Source organism: Delphinus delphis, chromosome 5 (genome assembly GCF_949987515.2).
Source record: "Delphinus delphis chromosome 5, mDelDel1.2, whole genome shotgun sequence".
NCBI classification, from domain to species: domain Eukaryota; kingdom Metazoa; phylum Chordata; class Mammalia; order Artiodactyla; family Delphinidae; genus Delphinus; species Delphinus delphis.
In genome coordinates this window covers 17,415,707-17,437,552 of record NC_082687.1, presented here as the reverse complement: position 1 = coordinate 17,437,552, position 21,846 = coordinate 17,415,707, and the positions used below count along the sequence as shown (strand labels likewise).

At 41.2% G+C, this 21,846-nt stretch overlaps 2 protein-coding genes across 2 annotated transcripts in view; one reads left to right on the top strand and one right to left on the bottom strand.

Annotated features, from left to right (window-relative positions):
• The window catches only part of METAP1 (methionyl aminopeptidase 1), a 60,343-nt gene extending 56,703 nt beyond the window's left edge, over window positions 1-3,640 (bottom strand). Inside the window, exon 1 of the mRNA XM_060012010.1 lies at window positions 3,485-3,640. Coding sequence (XP_059867993.1) covers window positions 3,485-3,598 — 114 coding nt within the window. The 5' untranslated portion in view covers window positions 3,599-3,640. The remainder of the gene's footprint in view (window positions 1-3,484) is intronic.
• The window catches only part of EIF4E (eukaryotic translation initiation factor 4E), a 113,656-nt gene continuing 94,937 nt past the window's right edge, over window positions 3,128-21,846 (top strand). The window contains exon 1 of the mRNA XM_060012011.1: window positions 3,128-3,393. Within this exon, the coding sequence (XP_059867994.1) occupies window positions 3,165-3,393 (229 nt within the window). The 5' untranslated portion in view covers window positions 3,128-3,164. The remainder of the gene's footprint in view (window positions 3,394-21,846) is intronic.

The following is a 21,846-nucleotide window of genomic DNA, read 5'->3' as shown; positions in this document are numbered from 1 at the left end:
AAACCCAGGCAGGCTCCTTCCACTTATACTATACTACCTTTTAAGTTCTTATGCCTTATGAAGCGCTGCAAATCACTCAGGTCCTTCTCAGCAGATCCTTCAACTAAGGACAAGATAGCATCTGCCCTGGGGTGTTCACTAAGGGCTTGATTGCTCTTTGCTTTTCCTTCTCAGGCCCAATGACCTTTCTTCTTTTATTTAATGAACTGAGTGCCTACTGTGTACAAGGCACTTAAAAGAAATACAAAAATGAGTACAGCACAGCCTCCATCCTCAAAAAACTCTTACAAACTGTTAGGGACTACAAGTAAACTACTAAACTACTATTAAAATTGGTCAACTACTATTGAATAAGATGGATACATCTATAAAGAAATACCACCAAACATCAGGAACTCCTGAAAAGCTCGATTTCAAGTAAAACGGGTTTTACTCATTAAAGGACCAAAACTTTTCTTAAAATTAAGCATCCTAAATAAAAATATTTCTATCTTCTTAAGCATAAACTCAGTATAACAATAAAAAGAGCTAACACTGATGAAATGCACTGCTATGCTAAGTGTTTTACATACACTTAGTATTTAGTATTTAGTACCAACCCTGATGTTGGTACTATTCATAGACCCATTTTAAAAGGCTATAACAAAAAACAAAGATTATCTACCTAAAGCACACAGCTAGTAAGTAATGGAGCTGTGATTCAAATGCAGTAGTCTACCTCTTTATTCTGCCTTTTGATACAATGACTCAAGCATTTATTGACCACCTATTGCATAGAGCATTGTGTTGAGAAATGAGGATAGGGAACTGAACAAGATAGCTTCTTCATGACTTCACCTTCTGATTAAAAGACAGATAAACAAGAACAAAAATGAAATAATTACAGATTGTATAAAATGTTATAAAGGGAATAAGGTGGTGTGACAGGGTAACCGGGAAAGGCTTACTTCTGTTACGGCTCTTGTAGTTTTGTTCGGTTTGTTCCCAAAGACAAGCTGGCCAGATAGCCAGGCTGGGGACCAGAAGGGCAAGGAGAAGAGAAAAGACAGACCACTGCTAGTGAAAATGATCAGAGAAGTGGCACGAAGCCCTAGTTTCATCACAAATGTGGAAACTGGCTTAGGAAAAGTTAATGATTGATCAAGGTCTCAAGCTGGGACTGAAAGAATAGCTGTGATTTCTGAAGACAGGTGCCCTGACTACGGGGCTAGAATCCTGCAAGCAATGGTAACTCTATTTGTTATAGGTGGCGGTAAGCATAGTCAGACTGTGCTATGCTAGGGGAGAAATAACTTCTGTACAAAAGGTTTTCTTCCTTTGATTTTTTTTTTGTGTGTGTGTGGGTGGGTGTGGGTGTTTATTTGCAAGGTGGGAAACTACAGCAGGGAAATGAACTAAGAGAAACTGGTGAGAAATTTTTAAAACTGACTAAAGGAGGTAGTAACAGAAATGAAGAAAGAGACAGCTTTGAGCACCATTCAGGATATATTTGGCTACAGGTATAACAATGGGACTAGAAATATACCTGCAGAATCCAACATGAAATACCTACTGTACTGAATAAACCCTGCATGTTTTCACAAATGTGTTGGCATTTTTCCATAAACCCCAATGAGCCAATGTTCTTTCTACTGAATAAAACCATGCCTAAGAGAATATCACCCATCCCTGATGAATATGGCTTCATAGTATCTTTTTAAAATCCCAGCAGGTAAGTCTGTGTACATATTAATTCATTTAACATTACCAAATGCCAACTAAATTTAAGCACAACATAAACCACATTAGTCTACTCATGCGGTACACAATTTCCAAAGATAAACTACTGTTTTTTGTTTTAAGTCCAGGTCCCACACAGGCCTCAACAAATTATAGAATTTGAAAATTATTTTAAAGAAACAAAAGGACTCAGACCACTTTTAGCATGTTGAGTAGTCCCAATGCTATTTTTAAAATGAGCAACACTTCTCCATGCGCAACTTTTTCCAAATGATACTAACAAGGTCAAGGATCATATCCTATCTGAAAACAACACCTGTACAACATAGCTAGGATCTCTTACAACCGCTTATCTACAAGTGCTGGACCTTAAGGATTTTATTTATACGTTAATTTTACATACATCTTTATGTTTACACAGTTTATATTTGAAATATTTATATTATTGCTCTTATATATTTGTTTTCCTTCTATTCGTTTATATTTTTACATATAACAGTGCTACAGTGTACTGACGACCTTTAAAAAGAACCTCCTTAGGTTTCACCAAGATTTCACATTCATTGGATAATTTGGGCCTCAGAACAACCTTGTGAAATATGCAAGTAAAAGTATCATCTTCCCCTCTGCACAGAGGTGCTCAGCAAGATTAAGTAACTTGACTAGTTCAAGATCTCACAGTCAACGGCAAGGCCAGGGCCCTGACCGTGCCTTCAGACTCTTTGTTCATGCTCTCCTCCTCGCGGGACACTACCGATTTAGTACCTGAATATTCACGTGCCTTTCTTCAACAAATCCGGACTGTAACTAAAAGCCGTACCAATGCCGCCGGGCCAATACTCCGGGCGTCTAAATGCAGCCGGAACACTAGTGCTCTTCAGTAAACATAAACACCAGCACACGTTGCAGTCCGGACCCCATTCAGTGCTGGCTTTGCTCCACCGCACAAAACTTGTATTTTAATACACTACGGCTTTAAAGCATAACTCTTAATGGAACTGTCTTTTTCACTCAGTGGTAAGTTCAGTAAATCAGGGGTGACTCATACTGTTAACTTATGGTTTTGTAAATTAATAATTTTGGATGCCAAAGGAAAAGAATGAATTACACAGATCCCTCTCCATCCCCAACCCCAAAGTTGCCGAAGTGTCAATGCGCAGCAGTAAAACCTACGGACAGAGGTGGGTGGGGCTGGTATACCTCCTCTCTGCGACCCCCACCGTCCCAGGTAACTCACTCTTCAAAGGCCAGCGGGTCTCTTCCGACCCCCAATCCCGTAGGGACCAGAGTGACTACCCGGCCCCGCGGCCCCCAGCGACCAAGATCAGAGCCCTGCCGGGAGCTGCAGCTGTGACGACTCGCACAGCTGGGGCTGCCGCCTTCCCCCGGCGTCCCCACCTGTCCCGGGTAGCCCGCACACCTGGCAGCCCCAGCCCGGGCAGAGGATGCGCGGTGAGAACCGGCCCCTCAACGCGGGGCCCCAGCGCGGCCGAGCGACTCAGGGCAAGTCCGCTTCCGCCCCCAGCCCACATGGCCGCGGCCGCCCGCGCCAGTACCCAGCGTGCGCCCCGCGCGGCCAGGATCCGGTGGGGCCCCAGATCCCCCGGAGGAGAGAGGGGGCGGCGGCGCTTCAGACTGTGGGGAGGAGGAAGCGCGGCCGGCGCGACCGCGGGGGTAAGAGGAGGAGCATGTCCCGACCGGCGGCGAGGTCAGGCGGAGAGGGGAGGGGGGGCAGCGGCGGCGCCGCTGGGGAGCGGGAGTCTACCTGCGAGCAGAAGTACGAGCCCTGTATCCCCAGCTTGATGCAGGTGGGACACTGGAGCTTGGCCTCACTGCTGCAACCGTCCGTCTCGCACACACGCGTCTCCACGGCCGCCATGCTGGCTGGCTGATGGAGGAGCACCTCACCGAGGAAGAGGGGGAGGAGGGAAGGAGGAACTGCTGGGCAGAAGGAGGGCAGGGGTGGGGAGAGAGGCCGAGCCGGGGGAGGAGCTCGGCCCGCCAGGCCTGGGCGCGGGAGGAGGAAGAGCACCGGGCCTGCCCAGACCACGCTGCGCGCCCCGCCCCCGCCCCGCGCGCGCAGCTGGAGCCCCGCCCCGCGGCCTTAGCCCCGCCCCGGCCCGAGGCTCCAGCCTTTTCGCGGCCCGCGTGCACGTGGGGGCCGTAAGGGTACCTGGCAGGGCGTTCGGCCCCTCCGTGCTGTCCTGTTTGTAGCCGCGGCCAGCGCGACCTCCTGGCGCCCGGCGGAGAAGGCCCGGTGCGGCCAACTGGGAGAGGCCCTGTCAGTTCCTAGAGAGAGCTCCCCAGTCGTTCCTTACTGACTGGATCCCAGGGTCCTGAACGTCTCCCATACTCTCAGGAGGTTGGAAAGGGCGCTCCATTCCTCTGTGTTGGTCCACCCGGCAACTCCTTGGAAAAGGAAAGTAATTCCCTTTTTAAAGTTCTGTTTCTCGCGGATAGTGTCTGATCTGAGGCCTGAGGACCACCGCTCATTCACAAAACAAGGAGCCAGGGAACTGTCAATGGAGAGGTGGGCTGGGACTTGAGTCTGGCTTCCCTTGTGCCGGATTTTTTTTTCACACCACCGCCCCTCCATTCACAATGTACAGTGCTACTGATGGTAACGCAATTACGAGGTAGTCAATACAAACCGTAGTTTTTTGTATTATCCCAGTTGATAGTTTAAGAGGTAAATAGGGGAAAATTGTGTTGATCATGAAATGTCAGAGTTGATAGGAGCTTTAGAGTTCATCTAATACAAACCTCTTGCCTAAATCTCTTCAACTGCATCCCAGATCTGCCATTTTCTAATTTGTGCTTGAATACCTCCTGTCACCAGGGAAGAGAGAGGAACTAGTATTTTTTTTTTTCTGATAAATTTTTTTAATAATTTTTATTGTAGTTGCTTTACAATGTTTTGTTCGTTTCATCTGTACCGTAAAATGAATCAGTTATATGTATACATATATCCACTCTTTTTTAGATTTCCTTCCCATTTAGGAAGTATTTATTGATCATCAACTTGTTAGCGCAAGTTCGTGTACCCAACGCACAGTGAGGGCAAACACCAAAACGTGGGCGTTTGGAGCAGAGAAAGGTTTATTGCAGGGCCACAAAGGAGACAGGTGACTCATTGCTCTAAAAAAAAAACCCAAACTCCTTAAAGGGTTTCAGCAAAGCATTTTTTTAAAAGCCAGGTTGGGGGGCGAGGGTGGGGGAGGAGTTGCAAGGTATGTGATCAGCTCACGCAAAATTCTCTGATTGGCTGAAGGTGCAGGCAACAGGGAGGTGTCACAGGGATTAACATTATCAGTCCTTAGGCTATGGGGAGGTCTGGGGCTATGTGCTCATGGTCATCAAGTAGTTAATACCTTCCTTTCAGTGGGGGGTTTTCACATCTGTAAAACAACTATGGAAATGTGCATGAAATGCTGTTATCTAGGTACTTCAGAGAGGAACTAAAGAAGAGGATATGAGAAAAGGCCTGTCCCAGGAAGGCCCCATAGGGTCCTGCTCCATTACAAACTAAGTGCTGTGAACTTTGTGTTATCTAATTCATATTTTTAAAAAACTTTCCATATTTGATAGATGAAAAAAGCTCTTTTTTTTTAATTTTCTTTTTTTTTTTTTCTTGGCTGTGTTGGGTCTTCGTTGCTGTGTGCAGGCTTTCTCTAGTTGCGGTGAGCGGGCTTCTCATTGTCGTGGCTTCTCTTGTTGCAGAGCACGGGCTCTAGGCGTGTGGGCTTCAGTAGTTGTGGCACGTGGGCTCAGTAGTTGTAGCTCGCGGGCTCTAGAGTGCAGGCTCAGTACTTGTGACACACGGACTTAGTTGCTCCGCGGCATGTGGAATCTTCCCAGACCAGGGCTCGAACCCGTGTCCCCTGCATTGGCAGGCGGATTCTTAATCAGTGCGCCACCAAGGAAGCCCTCTTATTTAATTTTTAATTGCTTTGTTTTGTTATATAAGCAATAAAATAAATAATGTAATAAAATCAAATAATAAATTTTAAAATTTATATACACATGAGCAAAAAAGAAATCAAGCACCAAATATATGTATATATGTATATGTATGTGTATATGATATGTGTATATGCACATATAGTACATATATATAGAATATTTTAAACGAAGACTAGACTGTACTATGCAGAGTATTTAGTTACCTGTTTTGTTCAAGTTGTGAACTTCCTTTATTGCCATCAGATATACTTTATTCCAGGAAATTCCCTGGTGGTCCAGTGCTTAGGACTCCACACTTCCACTGCAGGGGTCACGGTTTGATCCCTGGTTGGGGAACTAAGACCGCATATGCTGTGCAGTGCAACCAAAAAAAAAATATATATATATATATGTACTTTTTGCACATAATTTTAATGTCTGCATAATATTCCATTGTATAATTTACTGAGCCAAATTAACTAATAATAGACATTTAGGTTATTTTTAATTGTTATGGATTATAAACAAGGCTTCTGTGAGTACGTTTTTAGTTCAAACTTTATATAAATCCTCACTTACTTAGGATATAGTCTTAAAAGTGGAATTGCTGCATCAAAGGATTGTCACTGTTGTTTATTCTTTTTTATATAGTTTGCCAAATTTTTCCTCAGAAAATGTGTAAAAATTTACACTCTGGTCAGAACTGTATTAGAGATCTTATTTCCTGAGACCTTACTAGTACTAGGTATTATCTATTTTTAATGTTTTTCATTTTGATAAATATGTAAATCTATTTGTTTTTAGATTATAGTAAGGCTGAACATTTTTCTATGATTATAGCACTTCCATTTCTTCTTTTATGTGTCTGCTTTTGTTAAAATTTCTTTTTTGCAGAACAATACTAAACAAAGAGTCAACACAACTTGGCCACGTTACCATCGCCTAAACACATCAGTGTTTCATCTGTCCTAGTTACCTTCAATCCTTATTCGCTTGCCTATTAAATGTTTACATATTTGCAGTCATTCATGGAATATTTTGCTCTGCATTTTCACATAGCACTATGCCATGGATTACTCTTAGATTTAGAGAAACAGTAAGTCCCATTCCTCTTCTACACAATAGCTCTTTATGTATTTGGTACTATCATGTCTTATAGTTTCTCAGTTCTTACAATATTCCCTTGTATTTTATAGTATGTTTATTTTATTTTATTTTACATCTTTATTGTAGTATAATTGCTTTACAATGGTGTGTTAGTTTCTGCTTTACAAAAAAGTGAATCAGTTATACATATACATATGTTCCCATATCTCTTCCCTCTTGCGTCTCCCTCCCTCCCACCCTCCCTATCCCACCCCTCCAGGCGGTCACAAACCTCCGAGCTGATCTCCCTGTGCTATGCGGCAGCTTCCCACTAGCTATCTATCTTACATTTAGTAGTGTATATATGTCCATGCCTCTCTCGCGCTTTGTCACAGCTCACCCTTTCCCCTCCCCATATCCTCAAGTCCATTCTCCAGTAGGTCTGTGTCTTTATTCCTGTCTTATCCCTAGGTTCTTCATGACATTTTTTTTTCTTAAATTCCATATATATGTGTTAGCATACGGTATTTGTCTTTCTTTTTCTGACTTACTTCACTCTGTATGACAGACTCTAGGTCTATCCACCTCATTACAAATAGCTTAATTTCGTTTCTTTTTATGGCTGAGTAATATTCCATTGTATATATGTGCCACATCTTCTTTATCCATTCATCCGATGATGGACACTTAGATTGTTTCCATCTCTTGGCTATTGTAAATAGAGCTACAATGTACATTTTGGTACATGACTCTTTATGAATTATGGTTTTCTCAGGGTATATGCCCAGTAGTGGGATTGCTGGGTCATATGGTAGTTCTATTTGTAGATTTTTAAGGATCCTCCATACTGTTCTCCATAGTGGCTGTACCAATTCACATTCCCACCAGCAGTGCAAGAGTGTTCCCTTTTCTCCACACCCTCTCTAGCATTTATTGTTTTTAGATTTTTTGATGATGGCCATTCTGACTGGTGTGAGATGATATCTCAATGTAGCTTTGATTTGCATTTCTCTAATGATTAATGATGTTGAGCATTCTTTGATGTGTTTGTTGGCAGTCTGTATATCTTCTTTGGAGAAATGTCTATTTAGGTCTTCTGCCCATTTTTGGATTGGGTTGGTTTTTTTTTTTTTGTTATTGAGCTGCATGAGCTGCTTGTAAATTTTGGAGATTAATCCTTTGTCAGTTGCTTCATTTGCAAATATTTTCTCCCATTCTGAGGGTTGTCTTTCGGTATTGTTTATGGTTTCCTTTGCTATGCAAAAGCTTTGAAGTTTCATTAGGTCCCATTTGTTTATTTTTGTTTCTTTTTCCATTTCTCTAGGAGGTGGGTCAAAAAGGATCTTGCTGTCATTTATGTCATAGAATGTTCTGCCTATGTTTTCCTCTAAGAGTTTGATAGTTTCTGGCTTTACATTTAGGTCTTTAATCCATTTTGAGCTTATTTTTGTGTATGGTGTTAGGGAGGGATCTAATCTTATACTTTTACATGTAGCTGTCCAGTTTTCCCAGCACCACTTATGGAAGAGGCTGTCCTTTCTCCACTTTACATTCTTGTTTCCTTTATCAAAGATAAGGTGACCATATGTGCGTTGGTTTATCTCTGGGCTTTCTATCCTGTTCCATTGATCTATATTTCTGTTTTTGGGCCAGTACCATATTCTCTTGATTACTGTAGCTTTGTAGTATAGTCTGAAGTCAGGGAGCCTGATTCCTTCACCTCCGTTTTTCGTTCTCAAGATTGCTTTGGCTAATCGGGGTCTTTTGTGTTTCCATACAAATTGTGAAATTTTTTGTTCTAGTTCTGTGAAAAATGTCAGTGGTAGTTTGATAGGGATTGCATTCAATCTGTAGATTGCTTTGGGTAGTAGAGTCATTTTCAAATGTTGATTCTTCCAATCCAAGAACATGGTATATCTCTCCATCTATTTGTATCATCTTTAATTTCTTTCATCAGTGTCTTATAATTTTCTGCATACAGGTCTTTTGTCTCCTTATGTAGGTTTATTCCTAGATATTTTATTCTTTTTGTTGCAATGGTAAATGGGAGTGTTTTCTTGATTTCACTTTCAGATTTTTCATCATTAGTGTATAGAAATGCCAGAGATTTCTATGCATTAATTTTGTATCCTGCTACTTTACCAAATTCATTGATTAGCTCTAGTAGTTGTCTGGTAGCATCTTCAGGATTCTCTATGTAGAGTATCATGTCATTTGCAAACAGTGACAGCTTTGCTTCTTCTTTTCTGATTTAGATTCCTTTTATTTCTTTTTCTTCTCCGATTGCTGTGGCTAAAACATCCAAAACTATATTGAATAAGAGTGGTGAGAGTGGGCAACCTTGTCTTGTTCCTGATCTTAGTGGAAATGCTTTCAGTTTTTCACCATTGAGGATGATGTTAGCTGTGGGTTTGTCATATATGGCCTTTATTATGCTGAGGAAAGTTCCCTCTATGCCTACTTTCTGCAGGATTTTTATCATATGGGTGTTGAATTTTGTCGAAAGCTTTCTTTGCATCTATTGAGATGATCATACGGTTTTTCTCCTTCAATTTGTTAATATGGTTTATCACATTGATTGATTTGCATATATTGAAGAATCCTTGCGTTCCTGGAATAAACCCCACTTGATCATGGAGTATGATCCTTTTAATGTGCTGTTGGCTTCTGTTTGCTAGTATTTTGTTGAGGATTTTTGCATCTATGTTCATCATTGATATTGGCTTGTAGTTTTCTTTCTTTGTGACATCCTTGTCTGGTTTTGGTATCAAGTTGATGGTGGCCTCATAGAATGAGTTTGGGAGCGTTCCTCCCTCTGATGTATTTTGGAAGAGTTTGAGAAGGATAGGTCTTAGCTCTTCTCTAAATATTTGATAGAATCCACCCGTGAAGCCATCTAATCCTGGGCTTTTGTTTGTTGGAAGATTTTTAATCACAGTTTCAATTTCAGTGCTTGTGATTGCTCTGTTCATATTTTCTATTTCTTCCTGATTCAGTCTTGACAGGTTGTGCATTTCTAAGAATTTGTCCATTTCTTCCAGGTTGTCCATTTTATTGGCATAGAGTTGCTTGTAGTAATCTCTCATGATCTTTTGTATTTCTGCAGTGTCAGTTGTTACTTCTCCTTTTTCATTTCTAATTCTATTGATTTGAGTCTTCTCCCTTTTTTTCTTGATGAGTCTGGCTAATGGTTTATCAATTTTGTTTATCTTCTCAAAGAACCAGCTTTTAGTTTTATTGATCTTTGCTATCGTTTCCTTCATTTCTTTTTCATTTATTTCTGATCTGATTTTTATAATTTCTTTCCTTCTGCTAACTTTGGGGTTTTTTTGTTCTTCTTTCTCTAATTGCTTTAGGTGCAAGGTTAGGTTGTTTCTTCGAGATGTTTCCTGTTTCTTAAGGTAGGATTGTATTGCTATAAACTTCTCTCTTAGAACTGCTTTTGCTGCATCCCATAGGTTTTGGGTCGTCATGTCTCCATTGTCATTTGTTTCTAGGTATTTTTGATTTCCTCTTTGATTTCTTCAGTGACCACTTTGTTATTAAGTAGTGTATTGTTTAGCCTCCATGTGTTTGTATTTTTTACAGATTTTTCCTGTAATTGATATCTAGTCTCATAGCGTTGCGGTCGGAAAAGATACTTGATGCGATTTCAATTTTCTTAAATTTACCAAGGCTTGATTTGTGACCCAAGATATGATCTATCCTGGAGAATGTTCCATTAGCACTTGAGAAAAATGTGTATTCTGTTGTTTTTGGTTGGAATGTCCTGTAAATATCAATTAAGTCCATCTTGTTTAATGTATCCTTTAAAGCTTGTGTTTCCTTATTTATTTTCATTTTGGATGATCTGTCCATTGGTGAAAGTGGGGTGTTACAATCCCCTACTATGAATGTGTTACTTCGATTTCCCCTTTTATGGCTGTTAGTATTTGCCTTATGTATTAAGGTGCTTCTATGTTGGGTGCATAGATATTTACAATTGTTATATCTTGTTCTTGGATTGATCCCTTGATCATTATGTAGTGTCCTTCTTTGTCTCTTCTAATAGTCTTTATTTTAAAGTTGATTTTGGCTGATATGAGAATTGCTACTCCAGCTTTCTTTTGATTTCCATTTGCATCGAATATCTTTTTCCATTCCCTTACTTTCAGTCTGTATGTGTCTCTAGGTCTGAAGTGGATCTCTTGTAGACAGCATATATATGGGTCTTGTTTGTGTATCCATTCAGCCAATCTGTGTCTTTTGGTGGGAACATTTAGTCCATTTACATTTAAGGTACTTATCGATATGTATGTTCCTATTCCCATTTTCTTAATTGTTTTGGGTTCGTTATTGAAGGCCTTTTCCTTCTCTTGTATTTCTTGCCTAGGGAAGTTCCTTTAGCAGTTGTTGTAAAGCTGGTTTGGTGGTGCTGAACTCTCTCAGCTTTTGCTTGTCTGTAAAGGTTTTAATTTCTCCATCAAATCTGAATGAGATCATTGCTGGGTAGAGTAATCTTGGTTGCAGGTTTTTCTCCTTCATCACGTTAAATATGTCCTGCCAGTCCCTTCTGGCTTGCACAGTTTCTGCTAAAAGATCAGCTGTTAACCTTATGGGGATTCCCCTTTGTGTTATTTGTTGTCTTTCCCTTACTGCTTTTAATATGTTTTCTTTGTATTTAATTTTTGACAGTTTGATTAATATGTGTCTTGGCGTATTTCCCCTTGGATTTATCCTGTATGGGACTCTCTGTGCTTCCTGGACTTGATTAACTATTTCATTTCCCATATTAGGGAAGTTTTCAACTATAATCTCTTGAAATATTTTCTCAGTCCCTTTCTTTTTCTCTTCTTCTTCTGCAACCCCTATAATTGAATGTTGGTGTGTTTAATGTTGTCCCAGAGGTCTCTAAGACTGTCCTCAGTTCTTTTCATTCTTTTTTCTTTATTCTGCTCTGCAGTAGTTATTTGCACTATTTTATCTTCCAGGTCACTTATCCATTCTTCTGCCTCAGTTATTCTGCTATTGATCACATCTAGAGTATTTTTAATTTCGTTTATTGTGTTGTTCATTGTTGTTTGTTTCATCTTCATTCTTCTAGGTCCTTGTTAAATGTTTCTTGCATTTTGTCTATTCTATTTCCAAGATTTTGGATCATCTTTACTATCATTATTCTGAATTCTTTTTCAGGTAGACTGCCTATTTCCTCTTCATTTGTTAGGTCTGGTGGGTTTTTATCTTGCTCCTTCATCTGCTGTGTTTTTCTGTTTTGTCATTTTGCTTATCTTACTGTGTTTGGGGTCTCCTTTTCGCAGGCTGCAGGTTCATAGTTCCCGCTGTTTTTGGTGTCTGTCCCCAGTGGCTAAGGTTGATTCAGTGGGTTGTGTAGGCTTCCTGGTGGGGGGGACTAGTGGCTGTGTTCTGGTGGATGAAGCTTGATCTTGTCTTTCTGGTGGGCAGGTCCACATCTGGTCTTGTGTTTTCAGGTGTCTGTGGACTTATTATGATTTTACGCAGCCTCTCTGCTAATGAGTGAGGTTGTGTTCCTGTCTTGCTAGTTGTTTGGCATACGGTGTCCAGCACTGTAGCTTGCTGGTCGTTGAGTGAAGCTGGGTGCTGGTGTTGAGATGGAGATCTCTGGGAGATTTTCACCATTTGATATTATGTGCAGCTGGGAGGTCTCTTGTGGACCAGTGTCCTGAAGTTGGCTCTCCCACCTCAGAGGCACAGCACTGACTCCTGGCCACAGCACCAAGAGCCTTTCATCCACATGGCTCAGAATAAAAGGGAGAAAAAGTAGAGAGAAAGAATTAGTAGAAGTAGGAAGAAAGAAAGAAAGGAGGGAGGGAGGGAGGGAGGAAGGAAGGAAGGAAGGAAAACATGAAAGAAAGAAAGAAGATAAAGTAAAATAAAGTATGATAAAATATAATAAAGTTATTAAAATAAAAAATAATTAAGAAAAATATTTTTTTAAAAAACGGACGGATAGAACCCTACGTCAAATGGTGGAAGCAAAGCTATACAGACAAAATCTCACACAGAAGCATACACATACACACTCACAAAAAGAGGAAAAGGGGAAAAAATCATAAATCTTGCTCTCAAAGTCCACCTCCTCAATTTAGGATGATTCGTTGTCTATTCATGTATTCCACAGATGCAGGGTACATCAAGTTGATTGTGGAGCTTTAATCCGCTGCTTCTGAGGCTGCTGGGAGAGATTTCCCTTTCTCTTCTTTGTTCTCACAGCTCCCAGGGGCTCAGCTTTGACTTTGGCCCCACCTCTGTGTGTAAGTCACCGGAGGGCGTCTGTTTTTCGCTCAGACAGGACGGGGTTAAAGAAGCCGCTGATTCGGGGGCTCTGGCTCACTCAGGCCGGGGGGGAGGGAGGGGCACCGAGTGCGGGGCGGGCCTGCTGCGGCCGAGGCCTGCATGACGTTGCACCGGCCTGAGGCGCGCCGTGCGTTCTCCCGGAGGAGTTGTCCCTGGATCCCGGGACCCTGGCAGTGACGGGCTGCACAGGCTCCCCGGAAGCGGGGTGTGGATAGTAACCTGTGCTCGCACACAGGCTTCTTGGTGGTGGCAGCAGCAGCCTTAGCTTCTCTTGCCCGTCTCTGGGGTCCGCGCTTTTAGCCACGGCTCGCGCCCGTCTCTGGAGCTCCTTTAAGCAGCACTCTTAATCCCCTCTCCTCACGCACCAGGAAACAAAGAGGGAAGAAAAAGTCTCTTTGCTCTTCGGCAGGTCCAGACTTTTCCCCGGACTCCCTCCCGGCTAGCCGTGGTGCACTAACCCCTTCAGGCTGTGTTCACGCTGCCAACTCCAATCCTCTCCCTGCGCTCCGATGGAAGCCCGAGCCTCAGTTCCCAGGGCGGGTGAGCAGACAAGCCTCTCGGCTGGTGAGTGCCGGTCGGCCCTGATCCTCTGTGCGGGAATCTCTCCGCTTTGCCCTCCGCACCCCTGTTGCTGCGCTCTCCTCCGCGGCTCTGAAGCTTTCCCCCTCCGCCACCTGCAGTCTCCGCCCACAAAGGAGCTTCCTAGTGTGTGGAAACCTTTCCTCCTTCACAGCTCCCTCCCACTGATGCAGGTCCCATCCCTATTCTTTTGTCTCTGTTTTTTCTTTTTTCTTTTGCCCTACCCAGGTACGTGGGGAGTTTCTTGCCTTTTGGGAGGTCTGAGGTCTTCTGCCAGCATTCAGTAGGTGTTCTGTAGGAGTTGTTCCACGTGTAGATGTATTCATGGTGTATCTGCTAGGGTTGGAGGGTCTCCTGCAGAGGCGGGGCATGGCTGTGCTCATGATGGGAACAAGGATACTGGCAGCAGAAATTCTGGGAAGTACTCCTTGATGTAAGCGCTCCCAGAGTCGGCCATTAGCCCCACCAAAAGGCCTCTATAGTATGTTTAGATCCCTTGTAATCTTTGTCCATCTACTCTGGAGAAATTCCAGTTTGTTGACCTCTGTTGGGTTGTGTCCAGGACTGAGCTAATCAAGTAGAGAAACAGGAATTTCTGAAAATTCTAGTTCAAAAGACCCTCAGGGTTTTTCGCAGGGAGACTAGAAACTCTCCTGCTCTTGCTGGCCACCTCCTCTGGAGGCTGCTGCTTCCTTGCATCTTTAGGAAAGCAGTGCTTGGGGCAGTTAAGAGCCCAGATGTTGTATTAAGATAGGCAAACCTGGGTTGAAACCTCTACCTACATACCCCCTCCCTTAGTCATGTTTCCATGGGCCACTTGTTTAACCTCACTTTCCATATCAGAAAAATACAGATTAGAGTACCTACCTCATAGAGTTTTGTCATAATTAATTTGGAAACACTTTGTGAAGTGCTTAAGAGACCAATAAGTTATAATTATTATCAATACTAGTTAGCCTTGCCATCAGCTCCTCTTTCTTTGGTCCCCTTCACCCCCACAAGGCAAGCTATTGAGTGATATAAACTTCTTAAGACCACCTTTATGGCTGGTTTTGGTTTTGGGGTTTGTTTTTTTTTTTTTTTGAGTTTTTTTTTTGGCTATGTTGAGTCTCTTTGCTGCGTGCGGGCTTTCTCTAGTTGCGGTGAGCAGGGGCTATTCTTTGTTGCGGTGCGCAGGCTTCTCAATGCGATGGCTTCTCTTGTTGCGGAGCATGGGCTCTAGGCACACGGCTTCAGTAGTTGTGTCACATGGGCTCAGTAGTTGTGGCTTGTGGGCTCTAGAGCACAGCCTCAGTAGTTGCAGCACACGGGCTTAGTTGCTCCACGGCATGTGGGATCTTCCCAGACCAGGGCTCGAACCCATTGTCCCCCTGCATTGGCAGGTGGATTCTTCACCACTGCGCCACCAGGGAAGTCCCTGGCTGTCCTTCAGATAAGCAATTTTATGCTTTTGTTTAAGCATGAAAAAGTGATAAACATAGATTTTTATAAAATTATGTCAGACATAGTCCTGTTGTATTCTTCTCTTCCTTCTTCTTCTGAGATTTTTAAGTCAAAATCCCCATTGGACATCGGTTTCTGTTTTAATTACCTTGGGCAAAGTTCAGCAAACCCACTTACAGGCAGAAGAATGGACTTCAGAGTCTCAGATGAGAATTTGGCATTTCTGAGAGTCCTTTGGCCCTGGAGGCACTTGTTTCCCTGGACTTTTGCACAGAGAAAAGCATTTTTCAGGTAGTATCTAAGCACATGCCCAAAGCCATCTGCCCAGCTTGCTATTCTGTTTCAAGTGTCCACAGACAGTTCACATTCAACATGGTCAAAAATAAACAATTGTCCTCTATTTGGCACTTCTGTCACCCCCTTTAAATCTGCTTTTTCTCCTGAATTTCCTATTTTGTTTAGTGACATCCTTTCTACTGTTATCTCCCAAGTTAAAAATTAGGCTCTCTCAGGAGTTCCCTGGTGGTCTAGTGGTTAGGATTTGGTACTTTCACTGCCATGGCCTGGGTTCAATCCCTGGTCGGGGAACTGAGATCCTGCAAGCCATGCAGTGTGGCCGAAAAAAAAAAAAATTAGGCTCTCTCTTCTTCCATATGCCCCTACATCAAATTATTTACTCAATCCTATAGGTTTTATCTTCTAAGTATTTGTTTTATGTGTTCTCTCTATACTTTGGCTTTAGTTTTAGTTGAGGCCGTTTTAAGCCTAAGCTTTACAGTAGCCTCTTAACTACCCCTAATTCCATTGAATCTGATCCCTGCCATCAAACTGATTGTTCTAAGAGACAAATCTGATCATGCCTTTCCCCTGCTTAACATCTTTCACTAATATGGGGCCTATGGAGCTGGAGCCAGGGTCAGAGAGGTGACCAGAGCTTGCAGAATTGGGGCCAATGAAACAGCGCTTAAGGGGATCTCTGGGACCACCAAGGCCAAAGCTAAGGAGATAATCAAGGATCAGAGGCTTGGTACATAAAGGGGAAATGAGAAAATAAGTAATTAAATTAAAGATACTGAGATTCAAATTTTTCACTGTCTAAGGAGGGAGTTTAAAATATGGAAAGGCTGAAGGCTAGAATGAATCATGTAGTGTTGTATTGGAATTAGAAGTATCAGCGTGAACTCAAATTTTGATACATAGATAATATAGACGTGTGTGTGTGTGTGTGTAAGTAATGCTTTACCCACTGAGAGGGCCTAATGGCAATGAGCACATCTGATTTCCAGATCTTGGTTTCTAAATACCATTCTCCACTAAAAGGAATCAGAGCTCCTGGAGAACTGGCTCATTCCAGGAGCAGGGTAAGTACAAGATAAGTATGTAAAGTCTCATTGTACCAGAACATAAACTAAAGCTCAGAAATGATGGAGACCCCTGCAACTAAGACCCGATGCAGCCAAAAATATAAATAAACAAATAAATATTTTTTAATAAATAAATGATGGAAAGTATAAAAAGGACATAGTAGCCAATTTGAAGGAGCTCCCACTGGCCAAACTGGAGACAATCTGAGCATCAGAATAAATAATGATAGTATCAGGTTATAACCCATTTAAAAAATGGTCATCCATGAGCCCATACTGATAAAAACACATAAATAAACACACAAATGAGGGGCAAAAGTAAGCACTTCTTTATAATAGAATGTCGGATAATAAGTGTGGAAGAAATGAAGTCATTAGAAAATCACTGTTCGGCAACCATTATAGTAATACTTTTTTAGGCAGGAGCCCTCAATGGGTGCTAAAACAATTGGGGGAGAATTTGTTAAGAAACAGGATATTTACATAGCCTCAGTGTAACTCCCTACAAAATATTTATCATTTAAGAAGGCAAAATGGTAACTTCACAGCTGAGAAACATTGCAGGTGCTTTCTTAACTATGTTATCAAAGTTAAAATCACCAGGAAGAGGACAAATCAACTTTGTGCACCTCCTAATATGAAACACTGAGAACATGGTATATCTTTTGTGGTGTTCTTGCCAAAAATGCATAATTGATTCTAATCATGAGGAAACATAAGACAAATCCAAACAGAAGACAATCAACAGTATAATTGACCTGTACTCTTCAAAATGCCAATGACCCAACAGGGAAAGATTTGAGGAACTATTCCAAATCAAAAGAGACTGAAGAGACATAACAATTAAATGTAACACTTGAAACTGGGTTGGATCTTGGACCAAAAGAAAAAAATGTTTTTGCTGTAAAGGAAATGGGTTATGTTTGATCCCTATTTGATCTCTTGGTGAAATTATAATTCTGTTTCTTCAAGATCCAGCTCAGATATCACTTTACCCATTAAATTTTTGCTGACCTCCATAGCTCTAGTTAATCAGTGGCTTCCACTGTGCTACCTCTAAACCAGGTACATGGTGCTATTGTCGCCATTAAGGATAATTTTAAGTAACATTTATTAAGAACTTACTATATGCTAAGCATATGATCATATGCTTATAAGTAAGTATAGATACTAATGGGTTTACTTTTAATCCACATAAGGACCCTATGAGGAAGGTACTAGTACTAATCCCATTTTTATCTCTCTAGCCCAAGTTCACATAACCAGTAGGTGGCTGAGCCTGGACTTGAGTTCAAGTCTGTCTGACTACAAAGCCCATGCTCTTAACCACTGTACTCGTTACCTTTAATCTTTCACCTGTCTCTCCTACTAGACTGTAACTTTCTGTGACAAGAGGGTTATAGCTTATTTTTTTCTCTATTCCCAACCGTTAACCCTATCACAATTCTTGACATATAAGTGCTCAGTAAATGTTTTTCCTTCTTAAGTTTTTTGCAAATATGAATTATGTCAAATGTTCAAAAAAGAAGAAGGATATATGTACATGTTGATTGAAAGAGAGAGAGAGTTGGGGGTGATGGGGAGAATACCTGTTCTGTCAGAATGCAGAAAGAAGCAGAAGACACTCTCAAGCTGGGTAATTTGAGAAGAGTGAAGAATTTAATAAAGGAACCAGGGACTTCCCTGGTGGTCCACTGGTTAAGACTCCGAGCTTCCACTGCAGGAGATGCAGGTTCAGTCCCTGGTCAGGGAAGTTTCACAAGCCACAGGCGCTGCCCAAAAAAGAGACAGACTCTATACTAAGGCATGGACAGTGTCTTGGAAAACCAAAAGAAATACTACAATAACTGAGAGTTAACAATGAGGCAATATTTACATTTCTTGGTCTGAAGGAATAGAGGGAATGGACAGTAAGTTGCAACTGCCCTCGAAAATCAAAGCCACAAGTTTCCGTATTCAGATCCAGTGGAAAATGGATCAACTATATTTCCTCTTTCTGTAGTAGCATTTTCACTGATGGATGCTAAAGAATGCTTTGTGCCTGCTGAAGAAATATTTCTAGCCAAAATTGAGAAGTTTATTAGCATTCAGCAAAATAGTTTTTTGGTTCTGTCTGCTACCCTACATGGGGCCCGAGGAATGGAAACTGATGTTCAGGATTCAGCAGAGACTCCTGGATAGTACCTTATTGGATACTTCCAGTACACTACACAATAAATGCAAATAAATGCAAAACCCGGAGTCAGCTGAGAGGAGAGGGCCTCCTAGCAGGAGCTGTGACTTTTGGTTAAGAGGCCTAACCAACCTAAAGCCACCCCAAAATCAGGAATCTGGGACCTCATTCTCTTCCTCCCTTTCAATCCTCTAAAAGCGACAAGGATAAGGAGCCCATTGATCTACAGTGAAACATACAAGTCAGCCTCAAAGGGCAGAGGACCAGATTGAGATGGGTGGAAAATGGATGCAGAGGGGCAAATGGAAAATCACCCGGAATAATGTTGTACCTACCACCTCTCTTAAGAAATGGAATACGGCCAATACGGTTGAAGTCCTCAGTGTACCCCTCCCCAGTCACATCCCTCTGCTTCCTCTCCTCCAGTGCTGCCATAAAGATTCTTAGACTTCTGCATAATATGTTATTTTTAAAATAAAATTAAATAAAAGAATTTTCTGAAAAGGACTAACACCTTCCTTGCTCTGTCATATTTTTATACTTGAGAAGCGTCATGGTATTATCAATGGGCTGGGAGTCAGAAAACTCTGATCCATGTGTCTAGTTCCAAACTCTTTGTCTTGTGCAAAGCAATTAAAATCTTTCAGCTTTTGTTTCCTCATCTGTAGAACATTGTTATGAAAATCAAATGAATTGGTACCTATGAAATCATTTTGTAAACTGGAAAGCACCAATGAAAGTAAACGATCGCCGTTTATGTCTGCCCCCCTTCTATATATAACATATCCTGTAAGAACAAGAACCTTGTCTCTCTTGTTTGTTTGCTGTTGTGTCCCTAGTACCCAGAATGGGGGCTGGCACAGTATAGGCATTGCATTAGTATTAATCAGGGAATGCTAACTGCTGTAACAGACAATCCCAAAACACTCAGTGGCTTAAGAAAATCAGCATCAGTTGTAGGTCAGTCAGGGAAGCCTTGCTCTCTCAGTCAATCAGAGATTCCGGATCAATCACTTATCTCTACCACATCCTAGGTCCTTGAAATCCTTACCCAAGGATAGGCTGGCACAGGAGCTTTCCTGTGCATGACATTTAACAGGCCACTGCTGGGAGTGGTGTAGTTCACTTTAGCTCATCCCATTGGCCAGAAGTCAGTCACTGGCCACATACAAGGGATGCTAAAAAACACAGTTTACCTGTAGCTTCAAAATAAGAGAAAATGAGTTTGATCAGCATCTAGCCAGTCATTGCTATGGCTTTCACTAAATATCTGTAGAACAAATACATGAAAAATTAATGAAATATATACAAATGAATGTAGCCTAAGATCCACTTTTGTTTTTTAGCTTCTCAGTAATGGCTTAATTTTTTTTATTGAAATATAGTTGACTAACAATGTTGTGTTAGTTCAGGTATACAGCAAAGTGATTCATATATATGTGTGTGTGTGTGTGTGTGTGTGTATATACATATATATATACACACACACACACACACACACATATATATACACATATATATATTCTTTTTCAGACTCTTTTCCATTATAGGTTATTACAAGGTATTGAGTATAGTTCCCTGTGCTATACAGTAGGTCCTTGTTTTTTATCTATTTTATGTATAATAGTGTATATCTGTTAATCCCAAACTCCTAATTTATCCCTCCCCCAACCCCTTTCCCCTTTGGTAACCATAAATTTGTTTTCTATGTCTGTGAGTCTGTTTCTGTTTTGGAAATAAGTTTACTTGTATCATTTTTTTAGTTTCCACATATGTGATATCATATGTTTGTCTTTCTCTGTCTGATTTACTTCACCTAGGATGATAATCTCTAGGTCCATCCATGTTGCAGCAGATGGCATTATTTCATTCTTTTATGGTTGTATTCCATTGTATATATCTTCTTTATCCATTCACCTGTCTGTGGACGTTTAGGTTGCTTCTGTGTCTTGGCTATTGTAAATAGTGCTGCTATTGAACATTGGGGTGCATGTATCTTTTCAAATTAGAGTTTTCATCGTTTTCGGATCTATGCCCAGGAGTGGGATTGCTGGATCATATGGTAGTTCTATATTTAGTTTTTTAAGAAACATCCATACTCTTCTCCATAGTGGCTGCACCAATTTACATCCCCACCAACAATGTAGGAGGGTTCCCTTTTCTCCACACCCTCTCCAGCATTTGTTATTTGTAGACTTTTTATGATGGCCATTCTGACAGGTGTGAGGTGAAATGTCATTGTAGTTTTGATTTGCATTTCCCTGATGATTAGAGATGTTGAGCATCTTTTCATGTGCCCATTGCCCATCTCAATTTCCTCTTTGGAAAAGTATCTATTTGGGTCTGCTGTCCATTTTTTGATTGGGTTGTTTGGTTTTGTTTGTTTGTTTGTTTTAATACTGAGCTCTATGAGCTGTTTGTATATTTTGGAAATTACGCCCTTCTTGGTCGCATTGTTGGCAAATAATTTCTCCCAGTCCCTAAGTTGTCTTTGTTTTGTTTATGGTTTCCTTTGCTGTGCAAAAGCTTTGAAGTTTAGTTAGGTCCCATTTGTTTATTTTTGCTTTTACTTCCATTATTCTAGGAGATGGATCTAAAAAAATATTGCTTCTATTTATATCAAAGAGTGTTCTGCCTATGTTTTCATCTAGGTTTTATAGTATACGGTCTTACATTTAGGTCTTTAATCCATTTTGAGTTTATTTTTGTATATAGTGTTAGAAAATGTTCTAATTTCATTCTTTTACATGTAGCTGCCCAGTTTTCCCGACACCACCTTTTTTTTTTTTTTTGCCGCACAGCATGCAGGATCTTAGTTCCCTGACCAGAGATCAAACCTGTGCCCCATGCAGTGGAAGCACAGATTCTTAACCACTAGACCACTAGGGCAGTCACCAGCACCACTTATTGAAGAGACTGTCTTTTCTCCACTATGTATTCTTGCCTTCTTTGTTGTAGATTGACCATAAGTGTGTGGGTTTTTTTCTGGGCTTTGATCTATGTGCTCATAGATCTGTTCCATTGATCTATGTGTCTGTTTTTGTGCCAGTACCATGCTGTTTTGATTACTGTAGCTTTTCTAGTTAATTTTTCTAATGCATAGTATGATAAAATTTTTTTTTTAGTTATAGGCAGAGCCAGTGCTTGACCTACAGGTATTGTAAAAATTGCCTGACCTATTTTGAGGAGACAGCTTGACCTTTATTAAAATGCTTTCGTTTTAAC